Below are 24,744 nucleotides of genomic sequence, written 5' to 3' on the forward strand. Positions count from 1 at the left end.
ATTGAGTATAAGAGAAGAAATGTCTTTCATCTGATTCTCAAAATGGTCCACAAAGGTTAGGAAACTTTGTTATTCAGGTTCTTTTTTGGTGGCTGTAGGGGGTGAATATGCTATTTTTTGAAAATTCATTTATTGACAACTTTTTTATCATTATAAACAGTACTCTGACAAATTTCTTTGTAGATCCATAATTACTTCTCTAGGATAAATTCCTAGATACAGAGTTTGATGGGAAACAAAATAAACATAATTTTAAGGCTCTTGATACTTATTGTGAAAATGGCCTCCAGAAAGGTGGTGGACTTACTGTCCCGCAGGCAATGTATATGAGTGCCTGTCTCCCTGCACCCTTGCCTGTGTAAATAATTTTGTCTTTTAAATCTTTGACATTGCGATTTGTAAAATTGGAGAAGGGAGGAATATGTTGATGTGTTTTTAATGTCCTTTTTTTTTTGGTTTCTAATAAATTTGAATTTTCTTAATGTTTATTGGCCATTTATATTTCTTCTTTAGCAAGTTGCTTGTATCCTTTAACTAGTTTTCTATGGAGCTGTACTTTTTCTTCTTCTTTGGTAAAGACTTGATATTAAGATTATAATTTTCATCTTAAATGTTATAAATATTTGTCCCTGTTTAAGTATGTTTTAATTTTATGTTTTTCCTCCTTTGCCTGGTTATCATAATTATTATGTAATCAAATATGGGAATTTTTTATTCTTTATGTCATTATTTTTTTGGCACATGCTAGTACTTTCTTCTATTTAAAATTTTAATCCATCTGTGTAATTCCTTTGATTTGCTTTGTGTTTGGTGTCGGGTTAGAGTCTGCCTTTAAAATCTCACCAACACAATTAATTTAATAATCTGTCCTTTGAATTAAAATGCTGTGACATTATGTCTAGTTTTGATTGTTATTTTTTTCTTTTTTAGGCAGATGTAGCTGTTTTGGTTGTAGATGCCAGCAGGGGAGAGTTTGAAGCTGGATTTGAGACTGGGGGACAAACACGAGAACATGGCCTCTTGGTTCGTTCTCTGGGAGTGACCCAGCTCGCAGTTGCAGTCAATAAAATGGATCAGGTATTTAAAAGCTTCTTGAGAATTCGTTTTAGATGGTAGTTAAGATGATGTTCTGCCGTATTGATGACCTCAGGTGTGACTAGTATACATTTTCTTAGTCCAGTTGTCATATTTTAAAAAATAAATTCATGATGCTAATATTAAATAAATGAGGTATTAGTAATTTTTAAGCAAGAAGATAAATTCTCACTTTCAGAATTAATTTATAAATCTTAAAGTCATTTTAAGTTATAAAAATGCATGTTTATTTTAGTATAAATAAAAGCTGGAATAACCTATATTTCTAACTCTCCCACCCAATTTTTAACTTTTCATTTTGTACTTCCATCCAATTTATTTTTACACATAAAAATCTTTTTTTAATAATATTGGGTTCTAGTCTGTTTCATTATCTACTTTTTAAAAAAAATGACAATATTCTTGTTCATGTTTCCAAGTAATTAATAATTTTTATGTAAAGAGGCAAAGAGGTAGATTTTATAGCTTTATTCTAGTGTATTTTAAAGATATACTAAAATTTATTATATCCTACTACTTTTGAATATTTCCAGTTTTGTGTGTGTGTGTGTTTAGAAATAGTCTATTCTATGGAAATTTCTGGGCCTAAGGATATATATATATTTTTTAAGACTTGCTGTACATGATGAAAATGTCTTTGAGAAAAGTTCTAGTTATTTACTTCTATATGGTGTGTTCACTTCCCCAAATTCTTATCAACACAGCTGTTATTAAAAGATTGTATTCCAATTTGATATATAAAACATGATTTTTCTTCTTTAAACTTACTCTTCTATGAATGGTCATAATATTTAAATATACTTTGTATATTATCATTTGTATTTTTTCTTTTGGAATTTATGTAATTTGCTCATTTTTGAAACTTTAAAAAAATCAATTTATAAGCTTAATTTAAAGATATTACTATTTCCTTTTGATTTCTTTCATTATGCTTAGGTATTTTCTTACCCTGGGATCAAATTCATATTCACCTAGGTTTTTCTACGTAGCTCTTTTATAGTGTCATTATTACATATACCTTTTATTTTTTCCCAGTATGTAGATTTTCAGACATAAAGAAAAGTTGAAAGAATTTTACAGTAACACCCATATTATACCTACTACATAATATTCTACCACTTGCTTGATCTCATTTTTGTCTACCTACCCCTGTATCCATCCATTAATCCATCTTATTTTGACATGAATTTCCATGTAAGTTACAAGTTACAGACATTGTTACATTTACTCCTAAATACTATAGCATGGGAATGGTTATCTAGAGTTCATATTACATATACATACACTAAGATGTCTGTTTGACTTGGGGGGGTGGTGTCAGTAATTTTATTTTATTTCAGCAGTTGGTCCAGGCACAATTTAATAAGTTATTCACTTTTTCTCCCCACATTTGAAGTCACTTTTAGCATATACAAAAAATTCTATAAACATTGGAGTTTGTTTCCAGCCTTTCTGTTGTAAGAAAAGTTACTTTTAGATCATATTAATAGTAAGATCTGACATTGTGAGCTTTAATTTTAATAGATTTCATATTTAATAGATTTTATAATTATATTTTATAGTCTTGACTGTTTATATTTTATTGCAAAAATTTAAATTTTTTATATATAGCATGGTCTGAAGCATAGTTTTAAAAATAAATTGGATGTTTATCAGGTTAATTGGCAACAAGAAAGGTTTCAAGAGATTACTGGAAAACTTGGGCACTTTCTTAAGCAAGCAGGTTTTAAGGTAAGATAATTTTAAATTTATTTGGGTACTTTCCTTAAGTCTCATCTTACTGATATGAGAGAAAAAACTACTTTGGTATTCTTGTTCAGTATTTTAATTCTTTTTGTTTTTATTTCTCCCTGGTATTATGTATATCTTACATTCTTTGGATTACTTCATTTTATTTGTTTGTTTGTTTGACCGTTTATTGCCATGCCACGCGTGGCATGCAGGATCTTAGTTCCCCAACCAGGGATCCCTGCAGTGGGAGCGCAGAGCCCTAATCGCTGGACTGCCTGGGAATTCCCTGGATTACTTCATTTTAGAAAATTGCATACATTTTATAAATTGACTTGGATCTAGTATAAGTAGAAGACTTTTTCTCCACCTATTAAATTAGATGTATAGGTTTAAGGAGGTCACAGAGGAATGTGGAAACTAGTAGAGAGAAATTTCTCCAGCAAAAATGTGAAATATGCCTATGTTACTAGGTAAAAATGCTTGAGTGTTTTGGAAACACTCAATACTTAATGCTTGTAAGTTTCCCTCCCACAAAATCAAGAAAGTTGAAAACTGTTGTATCAGATAACTTCAGGGCAGTAGTTGTCTGATTTCTATTACTTTTTAAAAAGTACAGTGTTGCTTTTGCAAACTTGGTACAGTTATGCTAATAGTGAACCTTTTAACTTTTTAAAAACAATGTTGTATTGAGTTTCATATGTTCAATCTTTTTTATAGGAAAGTGATGTAGCTTTTATCCCTACAAGTGGTCTCAGTGGTGAAAATCTAATCACAAGATCTCAGTCAAGTGAACTTACAAAATGGTATAAAGGACTATGTTTATTAGAACAAATTGGTAAGAATACTGCCATATTAATTTTAATACATTATGAACTTGATATTAATTATTATTTAGAGTTCTTTGTGGGGGACAGTGATATGTGTGCAAAAGCATAGGATTTGTAGTCAGAGGAGCTAGGTTACCAATTTTGAAATTATGCAATATTTAAACTGATGCTAAATTTTTCTTGTTTAATTAATGCCTGCTCTACCTACCTCACAGACTGTTGTGACATTAATGAGAAAACACACGTGAAAACATTTTATAAACTAGAGTATTATATGAATCACAGTCAATTTGCTGTTAGTATTTATTAAAAAATTATTTTCTGAGAGACATGGGAGTATAGTGGACTCATTGGACATGAGTCAAAAATTACTTTAAAATTAAACCTTGCCATTTTACCATTTTTTCCAGATTCCTTCAAGCCTCCTCGAAGATCTGTTGACAAGCCTTTTAGATTATGTGTATCTGATGTTTTCAAAGGTAAGTGCTACCTCTATTGGCCTTCTTCAGTATGGTCCCTGCCTTTCCATTCTCTCCTGACCTCTATTGTTGGACAAAATTATCATGTTGTCTTCAGATTCTTCCTTCTTTATGCCAGTGGTATACAATTCTAGTTACTTAACACCCCTGCCCGGAAGAATCTTCAATTTACTTACCATTTCCCCAACTCATACTCACCTTCCAAGTATAAAAAAACCCTGATCCTTTATCTGTCTAGCCTCATAGTTTTTTTCTCCCATTAGATTCCTTTAGTTTCTGTATCCTTCAACTGAACTGGATCATTCAGTATTTCCTAATCACATAGAGTTTTTATTGCCACTATGTCTACCCATGTTGTGCTCTTCTCTCTCTTTACTTGTCCATTTCCTACCCATATATAGCAGTCTGGGTCAGGAAATAGATACCACACATATGTAAAATGGGAAGTTTAATATAAAGGATTATTAATATATTAAAAAGAGTGACTATAAGATACAAGGGCACTATATGGTACCCTAGGGCTGAGGAAGAGAACCCAAGGAAGGACAAACTCAGAAGAGGTGTTGGAGGAGGTGTTGTATTAAATACCTAAGAATACATCCAGTTTAATGTGTACAAGGCCCTACACAGAAAAATATAAAATGGAAATGGAATAAAAGGTCTTAATAAATAAAAGGATATAACTTATTATTCCAATATATAACTTATATATTGGAATAATCAGTATGGTAAAGATGTCAGCTGCTCCCCATATCTCCATTATCACAGTGCAGGAAGTAAAGATTAGATTTGGAACTGAGCAGCAATAAATTGATAATTCTGGGGTGATAATTGAGGTCACCCACACACATACCCTAAGGTGTCGCTCTGTGTTCTCTGTATCCTCTGTCACTGCATTTTTCATGTAGTTTTATAATTGTTCCTGTGCTGTTTATTTCACTTAGATTGTGAACTCCTTGAGGGCAAGTACTGTCACTTCTATATCCATATTTGCAAGACCTAGCTCAGTGCCTGGCACATAACACATGCTTAATAAACGTTGTTTAATAAATGAATAAATGAAGGTGCTTTGCAAAAATCATTCAATGAAATTGAAATTTATTATTATCATTTTCCAGCATTCTAGTAGAAGAGGAAATACGGTAATTCTTTTCAAAATGCCTATTATCTATTTAAAATATAAGAGGTGCTTAATTTTCTTTTTGATTAACAGGGTTTGCTGACTCTACTTGTTTACCTCCTCTTCTTTCTTCAGGCAGCTTCCTGGCTTCTGCCTGCATTGCTTGCCTCAATCTCAGTTCCCACTGAGATTATCAAATGCCCTCTTGGTTGCCAACGTCACTACACATTTTTCAGTTCTATCTTACTTCCATCTTACTTGAATTTGGCATTACTTCTGAGGCTCGTAGCCACATCCACCTTGAAACTTTTCCCCCTTGGTTTCTGTGACCGACTTTCTCCTGCTCTTCTGTTTCTTTCACCTTTCTGTATCTTCTCTGTGGGCTTCTCTTTCTCTGTCACTTGACTCGTGTTCTATCACTTCAGTCCTCTTCTTATTCTACATGCTCCCTTTGGACCGACATCCATGATTTCATCTATCTCCTGCGTCTTAATGCTTCCCAAATCTCCAACCCAGACCTGTTCTCACTCTGCAGGTACATCTGCTAACTGCTGCTGGGCATCTCCACAGGGAGTGTGCTCCCAGGGTACCATTCTCACGGATTTGGTGTGGTTGGTGCCCCCTTGAATGCATCTTCTCCATCTGTATGTCTTGCAGACACTTCAAATTCACCAAAGCTAAAATGGATCTTGTTCTTTAATTTCCTATCTCACAATTAATGCACATCTCAGATTTTTCTGTTTTTGCCATTATCCCCCATTTACCTTATCACCCTAAATCTGTCATACCTTATTCTCAATTTCTTGAGTTTCTTCCCTTTCTGTAGTCCATGTATGCATTTCAGTCAACCTCCCCATCTCTCTGACACAGAAACACCACCATGTCACTTTTCCATTCACAATTCTTTTCTGGTTTCCCATTACTTAACTGAGGATGAAATTCAAGCCCTAAGTGTGATTTATGAGGCCCCGTCATTATTTGTCCCATGTCTACCTCTTTTGCCTCCTGTCTTGCCCTTTCCCTCATTATTCCAAATGGTCCCCATATAAATTCCATATAAATGACGCATGGGTCTTAGCATGTCCCACATTTGGTTATGACTGTGCCTTTGCACATGCACACAAACTATCTGGTAAACTCCTGTTCCTTCTTCTAAGTGCCTCGCTAAAGTGTAGTCGTTCGCCATCATCATGGATTCTTCGATGAACCTTGTTTTGTTTCCATTGCACATTATAAATAACATTTGTCTCAGGACAATGTAATTGTTTTTGCCTTTCTCTTCACTAGTGTAAACTCCTTATAGGTAGGGGCTTATATTTTCATCTCTTTATTCCCAGAGTTTAACACTGTGCCTGGTACTTAGTTAGTATTCAATAAATTTCATTTCAATGAAATTGAGAAAGGAATGAATTCCCACTTTTTCTAATATAAATATTTTTATTTATAAGAAAATCAAGAGTAGAATGTGGTGTGTCATATTTAGTAGATATATTAAAAATTCTGAAATGATCATTGCTTAATGTTCATTGAACTACTAGTTTTATATAACTACTAGGGAACTAAGTATAGCTAGCAGTATTAAACATAGATGATATTGTTATGTGAACCATTATAAAATTTTGGCATGTTTTGCAGATCAAGGATCTGGATTTTGTGTAACTGGTAAAATTGAAGCTGGTTATATCCAAACTGGTGACCGACTGCTAGCAGTGCCTCCTAATGAAACTTGTACTGCAAAAGGTATTCCTCTGCAAGGTTCTTTTGTTAAATAACCCTTAAGTTGAGACAGCAGATTTTTAAAAGTAGTTTAGTTATTAACTCCAGAGTAAATAACCTCTTACTGAAATTGTAACTGACTGTCAAAATGATACTAACTGTTGAAGATAAAAATGTGAAAACATTAAACGATTTTTTTCTGTTGTGACTATGTGTGTATAAATGTACATATAACATTCTACCTGTGGTAGCATTTTTTTTTTTTTTTTTGACATTGATTCGGGAAGCCTGGCTAGGATTGAACCAGATGTATAGACACCTGTCACATACATTTAAAATAGTATTCAGTAGCAGAAATTAAGTCTGACCCCATCCTGGCACTAAATAGTCAATGGCAAAGCAGAGTGCTACAGTCTGTTGTTTTGAAATGTGTATTTCAGAATTACTATAAGTTAACAACCTAGATCATGTTTATACCAAAAGAAATTTTTGACAGGAAAACTTAAGAAAATAAGATGCAAATGGAGAGAATCCTAATGTTGAAAAGAGAAATTGAGCTAGTTTTAAGTGCCACAATTATTGCTTTTGCACGTATATGACCTTTCATAATAGCTTATAACTGTTTCTATCTTCTGATCATTTGACCTTACATGTATACATGTTCTTCTTCTTTGAATTCTGCTTAAAAGTTTATAATTCTATACTTACCTTATTCTAGCTTCCAACTAAACTTCTGACTTCAACATAAAACTGAAGATCTGTTTTATTCTATAAAGTAAACTTGCAAACAAAAGGTCTGTGGAAAATGATTCTTTTTAAAAAAGTGTATATTATTTTTATCTAACAAAATTTTCTTGATCTCTAAGCAAGTAGAAAGAAAAAGGTAAAATGGAAATAACTTTGGCTTTCATTCCCTTATTCATCTTTAAATTTAGGTTAAATTATCTCTGCTGTTGTTTCTTAAAGTGATCAAGAGCTGCAATACTATTGAAATACTAATTTCTTTATATGTTAAAGACCTTTTTGAGAATAGGAAATTTGTTTTTAATATAATCAGACATGAATTAAAACCATGATCCTAAACCATGGTCATAGACCTTACAGATTGGCTCCTTTGTGAGCTCCAAAATCATAATTTGGTCACCTCTGAAAGTTCTACGTTCTTTCCCTCTTTCTTTCCTGTCCCTACCCTACCAGAAAAACTTCAACCACTTATCTTTAACCCAGTGGTTCTTAAAGGGAAGCCATATGAGAAGCACTGCTTCACTCCTTGAGAGCCACCCTTTTAACCCAACTTGGAGATTCTCAGTCCTCAATTTCTCACCCTAATGCTTTTGCTTGATTTACTTGATTGTTTAATGCATGCTTCTATCTGAACACTTTAGGTGCTACAGTGGCTCACTAACCAGTAGTGTTCTAAAAAAGAGAACTGACTAAATCTGCTACCAACAAATGGAAATTCTAAATTACATTTTCACTTTATTAACATGTAAGTTCATGGAGTGTTAAAAAAGAACTTCTTTCTCCAATGAAGAAAGTCCTTAAGAAGATAAATATCACATGTAGGACAGTGTGACATGTTTGGGGGAAGGAAGTCAGATTATATGTTATCTTCAGAAAATTTTATATTGTTAATTGAACTTCTAGTATGAAAGCTCTTAAATCCTAAGCTAAAGGCAATCTCTAGTCTATGTAAGTAGCTAGCTCCTGACTTCAATTCCACATTTCATACCAAAACTCAGATATGGTCATTTTAAATTTACATGTAAAAACTAAATTTAATTAGTTGAAAATTTGACAAACATTTTTAAATGTCATAGTTGTTAACGTTTTTAGAGTCAGGAACCTCTTTGATACCTTGATGAAAGTTATGGCCCCTCTTCTCAGATTAATGCAGATGTGCACCTACATGAAACTTGGAATAAAACTTTAGGTTGTCTCAGAGCCCTTAAAGTTCTCCTTGAACTCCCAAAGAGTCTCAAAGAAACTCACTTAAGAGTATGCTACATGGGAAAAATAAGTATTTTCAGGAAGAGATGGGTGAATTGTAATTTACTAAAAACATGTCAATCAAGAACTGTTCCCCAGTGGTTGGTCTACATACTGTCTTCATCATAAGACTCAAGTTCCTATGGAAAGGAACTTACCGCACAGAATCAGAAAATATGAGAAACCTTTTAAAAGCCTTTATTCAAATACCTGAGTTTTATTGCCCTTTGCAATTATACTCCAGGATTTTCCCTAGGTAATAAAGGTAGCAATAGCTGGGACCATTTTTAAAATAAATTTTCTTACACTATTAATCTCCTCCTTTTCATAAAACTATTTATCATTGTGCATCTGTCTCTCTGGGAAGCAGTTCTTTTGAGCCAGGAATAATGAAGGGGCCTGCCGAGGGTACCATCTGACTGAGTACTGATGCCCTGTGGGTTACTCAGAGATTGTTTACGTGGTTGTCTAATTAGAGCAAAGCTTAAATACTACTAGGCATCTTCCCCAGTCCCATCTTTTATGTTTTAAAAATAACTGGGACTGTACTGTTATGCCTGTATCCATTAATATAAGAGAAGTATTAGAATGGGGCCTATTTAATGAATATACCAGTCATGTAAATGAGTTTAAAAAATCTTGATTAAATAAGTAGAAATCAGCCTTTTATGGACAAATACAAGTCACTTTATGTTTAGGGTGGTGGTCCAGAAGAGTCAAGTCTAGAGGAAGTGTGTTTTCCTCAATGCTTACAGTTAACACTTCTCAATCTCAATCCATTCATATTGAAAATGATGAGTAGTGACTGATGAGGCACAAATCAGCCAAACTCCCTTGGTTGTTATGGTTTGATATTGAGGTGTTTCACTGTATGCTTTGGTTCTTACTCATTTCCAGGAATCACTCTGCATGATGAACCTGTCGACTGGGCGGCAGCGGGCGATCATGTTAGTCTCACGTTGGTTGGGATGGATGTCATCAAAATCAAGTGAGTGAGAAAATGAGTTTAAGTGACCATTGTTTTGGATGTAGGACCTCAGAACACGTAAAATTTGCAATTCACCAGCTCAAATGAAAGAATGAGTGTTAATTCTGAATCTCATTTGGCCAAAAATAGGCACTTGTGGAAGTGTAAGAATGATAAGCAAAACCTACTAAAATTTAAATCGATACGCGTCAATGCGTGTACCTGACATGTTCTTTGAGGGAAAACTGTAATGTATGAAAATGACATAAGGTTAATAATGGTGTAAAGCCATGCTTTAACCCAAAAGGGACTATTTAGAAAAAGTCCCTAATTTACTGGATTGTTTTACCTTGTTAATGGTTTTAAAGGTTTCCTATTGGATGTGTATTTAATTATCCCCCCAACTACCTGCTCTCCTTTTTTGTTTTTGTTTTGTTGTTGTTACAGTGTTGGCTGCATATTTTGTGGCCCCAAAGAACCCATTAAGGTTTGCACTCGTTTCAGAGCCCGAATCCTCATCTTTAATATTGAAATTCCTATCACTAAAGGATTTCCTGTAAGTTCCAAAATGTTTGTTACTGTTTTTATAAATTCAATATAACTTTATCCTAAAAAGTAGTAACTCTCTTTATAAGTGATGATGCTGTTGTTATTTTCAACTAACATTTGTATTACTCTCATCCAGAAAAACATGAAATTGGAATTTGAAAATCATCTTTATTTTGTTTTTTTTTATTTTGATCCTTAAGTCTGGGGATGTTTTTTTCAAAAAGGCATTGGGAAGAAATTTCATAATCAATAGGATACAAACTGATGATAATAAAAAAATCGTTTAGGGAAAACGGTAGATACTTTTTTGCTGAGTTCCAAATGTTACTTCTTAGGTTGGGTCTTTCTGTTTTTGTTTTTATTTTTAAATAAGCTTATTTTTAGTTTTTCTGATTATAGAAGTAATACATTGTTATAGAAAATTTTGGAAAACACACAAAAAGTAAAAATGATAAGAAAATTCTGGGACTTCCCTGGGACGCAGCAGTTAAGAATCCGCCTGCCAATGCAGAGGACACGGGTTCGAGCCCTGGTCTGGGAAGATCCCACATGCCACGGAGCAACTAAGTCCGTGTGCCACAACTACTGAGCCTGCGCTCTAGAGCCCTCGAGCCACAACTGCTGAAGCCCGTGCACCCTAGAGCCCGTGCTCCACAACAAGAGAAGCCACCGCAATGAGGAGCCTGTGCACCGCAACGAAGAGTAGCCCCCATTCTTCACAAGTAGAGAAAGCCCACGCACAGCAAAAGACCAAACACAGCCAAAAATAAATAAATAAATAAATTAACTAATTTAAAAAATCATATTTAACATCTTATTAAGAAAAACAATCTTCTATAATTGTGCAACCTGTAATTATCTATTCTTCACATTTCAGAGTATTTTTTTGTGTACATTGCTATCTATGGGTATATTTTGGTGATGCTTGACCTAGGTTAACTTTAATTACGCTGAAGCTGAGAGGTTGGTTTGCAGGTTATCATTGACTAGCACCATTTGAACATACACATTTATGGGAAGAGGGGGATTTCATACTATAATGTTACTTATCCAGAAAAGATACTACTTGTGAATAGCATGAATTCTTTGTTTTATGTGTAAATTTTTTTTCAGCTATTTGGGGCCATACTCTGTTTATAGTTTGGTACCTTGCTTTTGCCATTTAACTAATGGACATTTTCCCCATTAGACTTATTTTTCTTTTCTTGATCAGCTTATTATATAGTACAGGTTCTGCATGAGAATCAAAAATGTTTCTCGGTGGAATTAAATGGCTTGCCTTTAAAAATATAAACAGATCATTTTCTCCATTTGATGCATCTTTGAAATAAAAGTAAGGCAGTAATAGTAATTGACCTTTAAACTTTATTTAAATTAGTGATAGTATTTTAAAGATTGGGAATAAATTTATTTAGCTCATTTAAATTTATTTTATGCCTCTGCACCTTTATTTGAGATAACCATGTGCTTTGCTTATAATTCTTTGTAATTATTTCTATGTAAACTTGATCCTATAAAATTATATTTATAAAATAGTGTTTAAGTATTTTAGTTTTATAATTATATTCCATTTCTTCCGTATGCTAAAAAAGGGGAGGGGCAAAAGCTTCTGTCCAAAAAAACAGTTATTGTTGCAAATACTTCTTTTAAATATTTAAAATTCATGTGTTGACAAGCAAGAAATTGCTCTGAACGAATGGCACTCAATGGAGAGAAGCTGGAGAGGTTGGTTACTGTGTTTTTACTCATGCGGCAATAATTTTTGCCAATGGAGAGGTAGAGAGATCAGGAGGTCGGTAGTTACTTTGAATAGTAATACTGTCTTCCTGTGTACTGTAGTTTCTTTTATGAATTAAAAGTTTTTCAGTGCTGCTTTATGAGATTCTACTTGCTTATGTTGATTCACAAATACCAGGATGAAATTTGTTTCAGAAAAAACGATCACGTTTTGTCATTTAATCCACTCTCTGTGGGAAGAAACTTTCACAATTTTTAAAAATTTAACCAAGGAAAGGCGTCCTAAGCAATTAAATTTCACTATTTAGGGACTAGTTCCTTAATACATAAATATTTTTGTTTCCCTTAGTTTATATGGTAAACTGTCTCTATATTTAAGAAGAAGTAAAAAGAAGAATGGGTTAGACTTTAACTAAATTCATGTTTTGATTTTGATTTATTGTGATAAAATATTTATAACAGAAAATTTACCATTTTAACCATTTTTAAGTGTAGAGTTCAGTGGCCTTAAGTACATTCACCTTGTGCAACCATCACCACCTCCCACCTCCAGAACTTTTTCCTTATCCCAAACTCTGTACCCATTAAACAACTCCCCCTATTACGCTTTCCCCCTATCCTCTGGTAACCACAGTTCTACTTTGTTTCTCTATGAATTTGCCTATTCTACATCCCTCATATAAGTGAATCATACAATATTTGTCCTTTTGTGTCTGACTTATTTCACTTAACATAATGTTTTTGAGGTTCATCCATGTTATAGCATGTATCAGAATTTCATTTCTTTTTAAAACTGAATAATATTCCATTGTAAGTATTTACCACATTTTATTTATCCATTCATCCGTTGATGGATGTTTGGGTTGTTTCTGTCTTTTGGCAGATTAAATGATGCTTCTGTGAACACTGGCATACAAGTATCTGTTTGAACCCTTGCTTTCAGTTCTTCCCGGTATATATCTCGGAGTAGAATTGCTTGATTGTATGGAAATTCTGTGTTTAACTTTTGAGGAACCGCTAAACTGTTTTCCACAGCAGCTGCACCATTTTTACATTTCCACCAGCAGTACACAAGGGTTCTAATTTCTCCTCTTCCTTGTTATTTTCCTTTCTTGTGTGTGTGGGTGTTGGGGGGGGGGTGATTTTTTGTTAGGTTTGTTTGTTTATAATAGGCATACTGATGAGTGTGAAGGGGTGTATCCTTGTGGGTTTTTTTGATTTGCATTTCCCTAATGGCTAGTGATGTTGAGCATCTTTTCATTTCTTTATGTATTTTGGGTTTTAATTCCTTATCAGTGTATGATTTGCAAATATCTTCTTCCATGCTGTGGGTTGTCTTTTTACTCTTAAGTAGCCTTTGATGTACAAAAGTTTTACATTTTGATGAAGTCCAGTTTATCTACATTTTCTTTTGTTGCCTTTACTTTTGGTGTCATATCCAAGAAGTCATTGCCAGATTCAACATTAAGAAGATTTCCCACTCTGTTTTCTTCTAAGAGTTTCGTAGTTTTAATCCTTTTGTTTAGGTCTTTGATCCATTTTGAGTTAATTTTTGTATATGGTATAAGCTTCTTCTGCATGTAGATATCCAATTTTCCCAGCACCGTTTGTTGAAAAGACTGTTCTCTCCCTATTGAGTGGTCTTGGCACCCTTATTGCTGCTTAACCTATTTGATATTAATTTCCTTACATATAAAACGTGAACAGTAATAGCTAATATATAAGGCCATCAGTTAACTTCAGGTTTACCGTGTGTTAGACACCACTTTAAAATAACATCATCTGGTTTTCCTCATTTAGTGACGAGAGACCTGATGCTGGGGATACTGGGGGGGAAACGGTTATTACAGGATTTGCCCCAGATCACACAACTAGAATGTGTAAAGTCAGGATTTGAACTCAGGTCTGCCTGACTTCAAAGCCTGTCTAAACGCCCATATAGTATTTTACTCTCATTATCCACCAATGAATACAATTCGTTACTGCTGAATATCATGCGATTCCCCTTCCCTCATTTTTATGGTGAAACAATTCACATTTGTTGAACATCTGCTGTACCAGACACTGTCTCTGCTGTTATTTAGTTCTCATCATAATCCTGTAAGGAAGGTTATGTAATTTACTCAAGTTTACACAGTAGGTGGTGGAGGAGAAATTGGAACTGCTTCCCATGACCTTTTCCCCTAGTGAGTTAAGGGACAGCCTGATTGGAGTGGTGGGACTTAGGGGAGACAGCTGGAGATCCTGCAACCCCAGGCAGTAGTGCTGAGGCTAACGGGATTCCGTGTGAGTGCCAGAGTAAAAGGCCAGAGGTGCTGGCAGCGAACAGCTTTGTAGTGTTACAATTTTTTGTTTTAGGTGCTGTTACACTACCAAACTGTCAGTGAACCTGCTGTTGTTAAACGATTGATTAGCGTCTTAAACAAAAGCACTGGTGAAGTCACAAAGAAAAAGCCTAAGTAAGTGTTTTAATGCATAAATAATAAACACAATTTAAGCACATTCCTTACAGATTAATTCATTTGTATAATATTTCTCTTTGCTATAAGTGAAGTCTGTGTTTACTTGTTCCAGAAATCATTTTTTTAAAGGACTAGATGAAAACACAAAAACAAATATTTAAGCTCCTGTTTAGGTAGGAATGTTAGATATAATTTCAGTTATATATGATGGTGATGGGTGTGAATTGTAAATAAAAATGTAAATATAAGTTTATATGTATCAAGCCCTAGATACTGATGATGTAAAAATGAAGGCATTTAAAAAATCAGTCCTACATTTTTGAAGATGAATTTGATTTATGCCTAGCCACCTGTCCCAAATTCCAGTTGATTGTTCTTCTTAACTTTCTTGTCACCCCCTCATGGGAATCATGCCCTATGCTAAGAATACCTCAGGAAGAGAGTGAACTAAACACTGTTTTTTCCCACCTGGAAAGTACTTTTTTTTTCTGCTTGAAGTCCACCTGGTGCCTAGGCTGAGGTGGTCACCACATGTTGGTCCCCTCTGCTTACCATTAATGTCTAGGTCTAGGTGTGGACAGTTCCCCCTTGGCTGGGATAGGCACGGGATTTTTCAGAGGAGGTGCTTCCTGAGAATATTGAGCTTCTTACTCTAATTCAACTAAAGGTTGACCACAGTTTGGCTTGGCTGCTTCAGCTTTGGGGTTTTCCTCACTTCAGCCCTATGGGGAATCCCACCCAAAATCCCCTTTTTTTTCAGTCCTGGGGTGTTCCTCCTCATTTGCACCTGTGTAAGAGGCCAAGGTGGTTAGAGGGTTAATTTAGGATTGGCTGCACGTAGAAGAAAGAATCTTCACACTGTTCTAAACCCATGCCTGTTTCTCTGTTAGTTAGAAAAAAGAGGCTACTTCACCTCTCTTTTAAAGATAGTTCTTTATTTTTAACCTGAGTCTTTAGCTTCTAGCATGAATGTCTGTCATAATGTACTGAGAAGTGTGATAGAACTAATGGCTGATGTTTCTTGAGGACCACTATTTTCTAGGCTCTGTCATAAGTGCTTTCACATGGTTTACATTCTCAGCAACCATATGAAGCAGGTACTATTATGTTTCCCATGTTTCAAATGAGGAAACTGAGGCTTAGAGAGATTGTATAACATGTTTGAGATCACAAAGCTAGCAAGTGGCAGGCCCATGGATTCTAATCTAGTTAGTTGGGTCACATAAATTCTGTTGGCAGGAGCCAGGCTGTTTGACTGAGACAAGTGATTTGGAAAATTCTCAATCTGACATTGGCTCATCAGATGTAATCCTGAATTTTACCCTCCCTGCTCCTGCTGCAGAGTCTAGCTCAATGATGCTAATTCTAGGTTTTAATATATTCTCATGCTAGTTTTTCCTGTCACCGTATTTGTAGCTTCGTCCTTTTATTTTGCACCAACACCATTTGGCCTTTCCCCTTTGTTTCCATTCCTGGCACATTGTAGACTCGATTGCTTTATATGGGATGGAATCAAACTTTCTAGAACCAAACTTAATGCAAATTATGAATATATTAGATGTTCTCCTTCCTAAGGAATGGGACCTTAAGCTGAAATTGCCCAAAACCAATATTTAGAATTTTGGGAATACTTTTTTTTAGAAACCTTGGCTTATTCTATCTGTCTGTCCCTGAATTAATCTTTCAGAAGGGGAGTTTATGAATGATGTTCTCTATCCTTCTAGAACACATCAAAATTGAATCAGAGAACATTTCAGAATGTCCCCTTTGGGTTCTCCCTCTTTCAGTAAGTCTGGTGGGGCCCGTGCACAAGGATTCTTGGTTTTTTTGCTTATTTGTGTGAAGCTGTTTGCAATCAGGCCCGTGCCTCATCTCCCTTCATTTCCTACAAACATCTTAATGTGGAAGAATCTTACATGATTTTATCCTGAACATCTGTTAAAGAACCACTCTTCCTATGTGAGAAAAGAGAGAGGAGGGAGGGAGAGAGAGATCTAGGGTAGTGTGTTGGCACTAGGAGATTATCCTCTTTAAAGGTAACTTTTTAACACATAATCTACCAATTAGGATTGTACTAGGGAAGACATAGGACATTGCATTCCTTTCTTAAAATGCAACCGCATCACTTTCTTTAATTTCATGAGGGAATGAAAGGGAAGACTTTGGTGGAGGGGTCTTGAGTATTTTAGATTATAGCGTCCTTCAAAGGATAGAGTTCAATTTGGAGGATTGTTTAAAAAATATACACACACATACACTCATACACACACGAACTAGCTAATATTTCTTAAATCTAGAATTACTCCTCTCATTTCTTTCAACTAACCCCCCCAAATTCAGAGACATATATTTTCATTTTAAGAAAATCCCTTTTTACTTTTTAAGTTTTTGAAAAACTAAGTTGATGTGTAGATGGAATGTGAAATATTTTTCAGGTTTTAATTACATTTCTTTACCTCTATTAGATATCCATTTTATTTTTCGTGATAGATTGTTGACCAAAGGCCAGAATGCATTGGTGGAGCTACAGACACAAAGACCAGTGGCTCTTGAGCTGTACAAAGACTTTAAAGAGCTGGGGAGATTCATGCTGCGCTACAGTGGTTCTACCATAGCTGCTGGTGTAGTCACCGAGGTATTTTAAAGTGACTGATTATGTATCCATGGTTATTATGTCTTTTTCTACTTTCTTGTTAAAATTTTATTTATTTTATTTTTTGGCCGCGTTGGGTCTTCGTTGCTGCGCACGGGCTTTCTCTAGTTGTGGCGAGCGGGGGCTACTCTTCGTTGCGGTGCATGGGCTTCTCGTCGTGGTGGCTTCTCTTGTTGCGGAGCACAGGCTGTATGTGCATGGGCTTCAGTAGTTGTGGCACGTGGGCTCAATAGTTGTGGCTCGCGGGCTCTAGAGTGCAGGCTCAGTAGTTGTGGTGCACGGGCTTAGTTGCTCCACGGCATGTGCCATCTTCCTGTACCAGGGATCAAACCCATGTCCCCTGCATTGGTAGGCGGATTCTTAACCACTGTGCCACCAGGGAAGCCCTCTTTTTCTACTTTTTAAGAATGATTACTGAGATTTTATGACTTAAGGGGAGTGCAGTTATATTAGAACAACATTTTAAAATTTTATTAAAGATTAAAAGTGATGGGAAGAAAATGTTTCATCTTAGATCTTCTCATAACGAGACTTCCAAACTGTCTTCTCCACCAGTAATATTGCTCAAAATTAAAGGAAATCATTGAAAAATACATCTGTATGCAGTCCAAATCATAAGAATAGACTTTAAGAGTCAAATGAATTGGGGGTAGTGGTTTTGTTTAACAGAAGTGCCCTCATTACATTTTTTTTTTTTTAATAACTGGTTCTCAGTTCATTCATTCAGAAAGTTCAGCTAATATATCAGTAATGTTTCTGAAACATTAATATATAATGTAAGGTACATTTGAGTTTTGGAGAAAATAGCCAGAAATGAACCAGAATTTCAGTGATTTAAATTTCTTCCACACTGTCATGATTAATATAGATCTTATGAATACATGCATGCCTTATTTTATTGCACTTCACAGATACTGCGTTCTACAAAATGAAGGTTTGTGGCAACCTTGCATTGAGCAAGTCTCTAAGCACCATTTTCCCAACAGCATTTGCTCACTTCATGTCTCTGTGTCACATTTTGGTAATTCTTGCAGTATTTCAGACTTTTACATTATTATTATATTTGTTATGGCGATCTGTGATCAGTAATCTTTGATGTTACTCCTACAAAAAGGTTACAACTCACTGAAGGCTCAGATGATGGTTAGCCTTTTTTAGCAATAAAGTATTTTTAAGTTAAGGTATGTACATTGTTTTCTTAGACATAATGCTATTGCACTCTTAATAGACTATAGTATAGTGTAAACATAACTTTTCTGTGCACTGGGAAACCAAAAAATTCCTATGACCTGCTTTATTGTGATTCTCACTTTATCGAGGTGGCCTGGAACGGAACCCACAGTATCTCCGAGGTATGCATGTATTTTTAAAAGGGGCTTCATTACTTCATATGCTTGTTTTCTGCACAAAAATTACTCAGTTCGTTTAACTGGATGGATACTTTGGACATAGGGCTTTAGGTTGCATCAAAATTCAGTTATACGTGTACCATGTAAACGGCTTTGGAGTTAAACTTAAGTCTAAGTTTGAGTTACTGCTCCACTAACTCCTAGCTGCAGAAGAACAACATTTCTCCTGGAATTTATCCATCTATGAAAATGGGGTAATAGAATCTACCTTCTGGAGTTGTGAAATGAAATGATCTGCATAAAGCACTTGGCACAGTGACTGGCGTTTAGAAAGCGTTCAGTAAATGTTACCTAATAGCAGCAGCAGTAGCATCACATTTCACTGTCAAAACATTCTTTATAAAAGAGCATTCTAAAACTAAGATGCAGGGCTTCCCTGGTGGCGCAGCGGTTAAGAATCCGCCTGCCAGTGCAGGGGACACGGGTTCGATCCCCGGTCCAGGAAGCTCCCGCACGCCACAGAGCAGCTGAGCCTGTGTGCCACAACTACTGAGCCTGAGCTCTAGAGCCCACGAGCCACAACTACTGAAGCCCGCGCGCCTAGAGCCTGTGCTCCACCACAAGAGAAGCCACCACAGTGAGAAGCCCACGTGCAGCAACGGAGACAAACGCAGCCAAAAATAAATAAATGAATAAAAATAAGATGCAGTCTCTTGTGGAAAATAATGGGGAGATTATAGAAAATCTCAAATAACAAGACTAGGGAAGGAAAAAAGTTGCAGGAAAAACAAAAAAGTTTCACCTGATGTAATGATTACTCCACTGCCATTTTTTCCTTTTGTTGTTGTTGTTGTTCATATAATGTGATTGGTTAAATTATAGCAAATACTTTTTTTTCTTTTACAGATAAAAGACTGATGGGTCAGAATTTCTACCATGTTTCTAAACACAATGAGATAGCTAACCTCCGTGTTTTGAAAGAATCCAGTTATTCAGTTAAAGCAACAATGTTCAATTGATATTTTTTTAAATGGGAGAGAAAATTCAAGCTATAATCAGCTGCAAAGAAGTATCATTCATCACTCCTAGAAAAATTTTAAGTTGCCAACTGGCAAAGAAAGGCTAATATTGCACTTTCATTTAAAAAACTAGCTTTTCCTTTGAAATGTTAGTAATGGATTTACCTTGCTGAGACTTAACGGAAGTTATCAGAAATATGTGTTAGAAGACATTGAATCATCATGACGTGAACTCTACTTCCAGCCAAACCACAAAATGTTTACAGTTTTCTCTTTTGATTTCAACTTACAACACACATTTTTAAGGAAGAATAACTAAAATGGGTTATTGAGGTAGTTAATATTTGACCTGAGCAGTTTTTTAGTTAACTGTAAGAAAAGATTTGTTGAAGGCTAATAAAGGTATTTTGTGTTGAGCAGGGAGTGTTCTTCCTTCAACAAACAGCCATTTGGAACTGCTTAGCTTGCAGTTAGTGGAGATTGTTCCTTTGGTAACCAAGATACTATTTAAGGTGTAAAGCCAGCTAATAAAATGCCTTAGTTTGAGCATAACAACAAAATGTGTTGTGTTTCTTCAATGTTTATGAGATTCTAAGTAGGACTTGGGTTTTATGGGATCTTTTTCGCCTGAGGGTTTCCCCACTCTTTCACCTGAATTCTTGCTTTTTATCCTAATAGCAGATAAAATTTAATCTCATCCATTTCTAACCATAACTTAATTTTATTTTTCCCATTCTCACTTTTATAATTACATGTATGATGACTTTATCTCATATTCCTTGTAGACTGTAAGTCCCCTATGAGTAAGAGTCATGTTTTTCTTTAAAGTTTCAACAAACTCCAAGGTGTATTTAGTTAACAGGTATTTGTTGAGCTCCCTCCTGGGTACCATTGCTTTCGAGTGGATTTTGTCCTCAGCTGAGGCTGGGACAGTGTTCTGATGGACCATATGATACAATTTTTTTATATTGGGAAATGATGTGATTTATATATTGATGGCTTACTATATTCAACAGCATTGCTTCTTAATTGAAGAATAACATCCATATGGTAAAGTGTACAGAACATGAATGTGCTGCTTGGTGGACGATCACAAGGTGAGCACATTTCTTTACTAAAAAGTATATGTGTAGCTGTCACTTGAGCTTGTAAACTTGCTGAGGCAAGAAAGTGTTTTATTTATATTAGTCAGAAATTTAACAGATACAACTGACAGAAACCTAATTTAAAGTGACTTAAGCAAAAAAGAAAGACCTGCAGTAGCCCTGACTTTCAGCTGGTCTTGCTCGAGTCACAGTGTCAGGCGAGGACTAATCTGTACTCTGCCTTCTCCAGTGTTGGTTTTGCCCTCAGACTCCATACGGAACCCCCTGCGATTCCACACTTAGATCCTCAGACCCTCCATCAAGGGCAAGGACAGGCTAAAAGAACATGTCTTTTCCAGAAGTCCTAGAAACATCTCACCATGGACTATAATTGAGTTTAATTTCTTTCCTTGGGGCATCCTTTAGATGTGATGTGAATATCACCCAAAGTGCATAGCTGAGAATTATGGAAGGGTTGGAAGGAAATTCAGGATGCTATGAAGAAGGGGAAATGGATTGGGGGTGGGGGGAGGGGGTGGGATGCAAAAACAAGAAACATCCACTCTGTATAGCATACAAGGTCATGATAGCATTAAGAATTTTAAATACAAATTTAGCGTAAAACAAATAGTAGCAGCAGTAGTAAAAATGAGTTTACTTCTTCCTTCCTAAATTGTGATAGAGTGATCTTTTTATTTACATTATGTTTACAATTGATTGTTGTTGAGGGGTGGTACTATTAAGAGAACCCACTGTGGGAGGTTGGGGTTAAGTGACAAGATGTCCGGCGAGCACGCCCAAGCTTGGGTTTGGTCTGAAATCCTCCCCCTGACACTTAACATACTAAATAGTACATCCGTTTTGGGTCACTGTGCTTCAGGTACTTCTTGTCTCTGCTTCTTCCTATTTATGGTCACACTGTTTCTTTACACAAGTGGCTTTGTCCTCTTACCGAGACTCTTCATGGGTCTCCACTGGATCAGTTGCCTCTGTGGTAACCTGGCTTAAAAAAATTTCAGATCCATGTTTGGACTTGTTAGTGTTTTTCCACACGTTCGTTATTTATGACAATATTTGAATTTTAGAAACTCAAATATTGTTTTAGAAAACAATTTCTGGACATAGTTTTTTCTCTCCCATAAATATGCAGATCAGTAATAATTTAACTATGGTTAAAATGTAATCATTCACTCTAGAAAATTTGGGAAATACAGAAAAGTAAAGAATAAAACTCACCCATGGTAATATTGCCTAAATATCAATATTACTGCTGCCAACATTTTGATGTATCTCTTTTCTGTCTCTAGGGCATATTTTTTTTCTTGGAGTTGTGATCATTAGTCAAGCTCTTTTCATTTTATAATGTAATCAAGATTCTTTGATAGAAATATTAGTAGCTTTTTAAAAATGATGTAAAAATATAAAATTAGAAACGTAGATATATTGGAATTAGGATTATACAGCTAATTTTTTAAAAAGCTTCTAGATAAGAAGGCTCAATAAAAACTCCTGGGTCATTATTTTCCAACTTCCCTCTAAAATAGTCACAGAAATATGTAAATAGGAAAACATTCCTTCCTTCATCCCTAATGCGAGTCTGCCATATCCATGCACAGAGGGAGCTCTGGAGCGCTGGTCGTCATGGGGCCGACAGTTCAGCCAGGGGCCGTTCTCAGCACTACAAACTACAAATGAGAATTAACAGTGTGAAAGCATTCAGGAGGAATGCACCCTAAAGACAACATTAGATGGGGGGCTAGGTGAGGAGGGGGGACCATTAATACTGAAGTAAAATTGTAATACTTCTATAAAAGAGTCTCTTGAGTTAAACTAATTCAACCCGTAACCACAATCTCCTACCAATTCAGAATTAGTGGAGTGAGGGGGGCAGATTTTGCATTGGCAAAATCATCCAACAGGGCAGCTTTTAGCCTTCAAAGTAGCAACATCAAGATCCCACCAACAGTAAAAACCATTTTTTAGAACCCACCCACTCCCAGTAAGAAGAACCACATCAGTGAGAATCTTAACAGTGGGGCACAAGCCAGCAGAACCACACATTGACATGAGGTATGGGTACAAGTGGCAAGATGAGGAGCCCAGCAGTAACCCTTGTTGAAGACACCTAAAGGCCTTCTTAGGTTTAGAATCTTGCCAGCGGAGCAGAAGTATAACGGATCAAGTAATTTACAACCTGGGTCTTTGAAAATGCCAAAGATATTCAAGATTTTTAAAAGGAAAAAAAAGACGAACACACTAGGGGTGAGATGAACCATGTAACTCTATGTGATAATGATTAATTAGAACACTGTGGAACATTGCGTTCTGCTCCTGTGTACCCGCTCATTGCTATTTTCTCAGGGAACCCCCGGCCTCTGACTAGTTAAAGGAAAATGGGTTACTGTGTGCTTCAGTGGGACCTTGTCTCTCTCCTTGGAATATTTTCGTGGGTGCAATTTTATATCGACTTGTATGATTAATTAATGTTTTCTCCTTCCGCTGAAATGTAAGTCCCAAGAGGAAAGAGACCTTTTCTGTTTTGCTTCTGATTCTTTTTCAGCAATTGGTGTAATCCTTCACACATGCAATTGTTAAATGAGTGAAAGAATTAACACTGGTGGTGGCATTATGGAGGATTTTCATTTCTTTACATCTGTATTATCAGAAAATTACAAGCTTTTATTTCTATTATAATGCTGTGTGTGAAGGGGCTGTTTTTTAAAGTGAAGGAAAGAGAAAACTTGTTAGAAGCAAACTTTAAAACTGCTTCTGTCTGTCCTCTTGTCTGGTGAACCTCAGCTCTAATTTGGAGTCTTTCTTGAGCTGGCGTGACCCTCTGGATCCTGGAAGATTCAAATGTGCCTGCATTTCAGAAAGGGAACCAGCAATCAACTGGCTGCTAGGGATTCTCCTAGCTCTCAGGTGGCCTATGAGATGGTGGGAGTAACTGACACATTAGTACTTTCCAATACTGGGCTTGGGTATATTTCTTTTTATTTAAAGATGGTTAAGAAATAAGAGGCTTGTGGCAAAATCGGTAGTACCTGAGCACATGCAGGCAAAAAGCTTACTTTCAGGTGTATTGCAGGAAACAAAAGTTTTCTTTCAATAACTGCTGCATGGTGTCTGTGAGATGTAAGGGGATATTGCTGAGCTGAGAAAAGAATCAGAACAGGTTAGAAGAGACTACATGGAAGCCTAAACCATAATAGCAAAATTTAAACATTCAGTGAAGCCTGTAAAATAGATAACAGTTGCAGAAGGGTTGATGTAGAGGTTGTCCTTGGAAACCACTCCTAGAATGCAGGTAGGTGAAAATGATGAACAGGAAGAACCCAAGATTGCACCATATTTTATGTAAAACATCACAAAGGAATTTCAACGAGATTAAGCCAATCTTGGAAACAAAACAAAATTCCCCCAAAAGTCATCTTCAAAGAAACAAAACATTAGCTTTAGTGTTTTCTGCAGCGCTAAATTCCAAAAGACAAAGGGACACAGGAGCTAAATATATAAAACTCAAAGTTAGAGGGACTGAAACTCACAAATTCATCACTCATATGACATTATTTATAGGCGGGGTAAGAGTCTCAAAAGATGTCCTTCTGGGAGAGGGTGAAGGGATTGGGGAGGCAGGATTTAAAATGTCCAGATCATGAAGAGGTAGTTGAACACTTTAAGACTGGGGACATCATGGTAGAAAATTCTTTAGCAAGCATATGTTGATGCCCATCATTTGTTGATGTCATCAGTCAAAGACCACCAGGACACAACCGTAGTCAAAATTATTTTTATTTTGATGCTTGTTGCAGCCAGAGAGACCGCCGTGGAGTCTAGGTGCTTCTCATAAGAAGGTGTGAAGAATTGAGCACATGTAGGTAATGAGGAGGGAGGGCTCAGGTGAGCAGGGGTTTCTTCTGGACTGGGCACTGTCAGAAAGTGGGAGTAATTCTGCAGTTGGGTATC

General features: G+C 35.9%; 1 protein-coding gene across 4 annotated transcripts in view; it reads left to right on the plus strand.

The window, feature by feature from the left end:
* Positions 1-20,253, plus strand: part of HBS1L (HBS1 like translational GTPase) — an 83,585-nt gene extending 63,332 nt beyond the window's left edge. For 3 of the 4 annotated variants that reach the window (XM_068551137.1, XM_068551134.1, XM_068551136.1), the window contains 10 exons: positions 931-1,077; positions 2,752-2,826; positions 3,544-3,661; positions 4,064-4,132; positions 6,888-6,992; positions 9,855-9,945; positions 10,372-10,480; positions 14,569-14,669; positions 17,163-17,307; positions 19,581-20,253. In XM_068551137.1, the coding sequence (XP_068407238.1) occupies positions 931-1,077; positions 2,752-2,826; positions 3,544-3,661; positions 4,064-4,132; positions 6,888-6,992; positions 9,855-9,945; positions 10,372-10,480; positions 14,569-14,669; positions 17,163-17,307; positions 19,581-19,592 (972 nt within the window). In that variant the 3' untranslated portion in view covers positions 19,593-20,253. The remainder of the gene's footprint in view (positions 1-930; positions 1,078-2,751; positions 2,827-3,543; positions 3,662-4,063; positions 4,133-6,887; positions 6,993-9,854; positions 9,946-10,371; positions 10,481-14,568; positions 14,670-17,162; positions 17,308-19,580) is intronic. The other variant, XM_068551135.1, reaches the window with a different exon arrangement.
* The last annotated feature ends 4,491 nt before the right edge of the window (positions 20,254-24,744 follow it).

Source organism: Eschrichtius robustus, chromosome 9 (assembly GCF_028021215.1).
Source record: "Eschrichtius robustus isolate mEscRob2 chromosome 9, mEscRob2.pri, whole genome shotgun sequence".
Taxonomy (NCBI): domain Eukaryota; kingdom Metazoa; phylum Chordata; class Mammalia; order Artiodactyla; family Eschrichtiidae; genus Eschrichtius; species Eschrichtius robustus.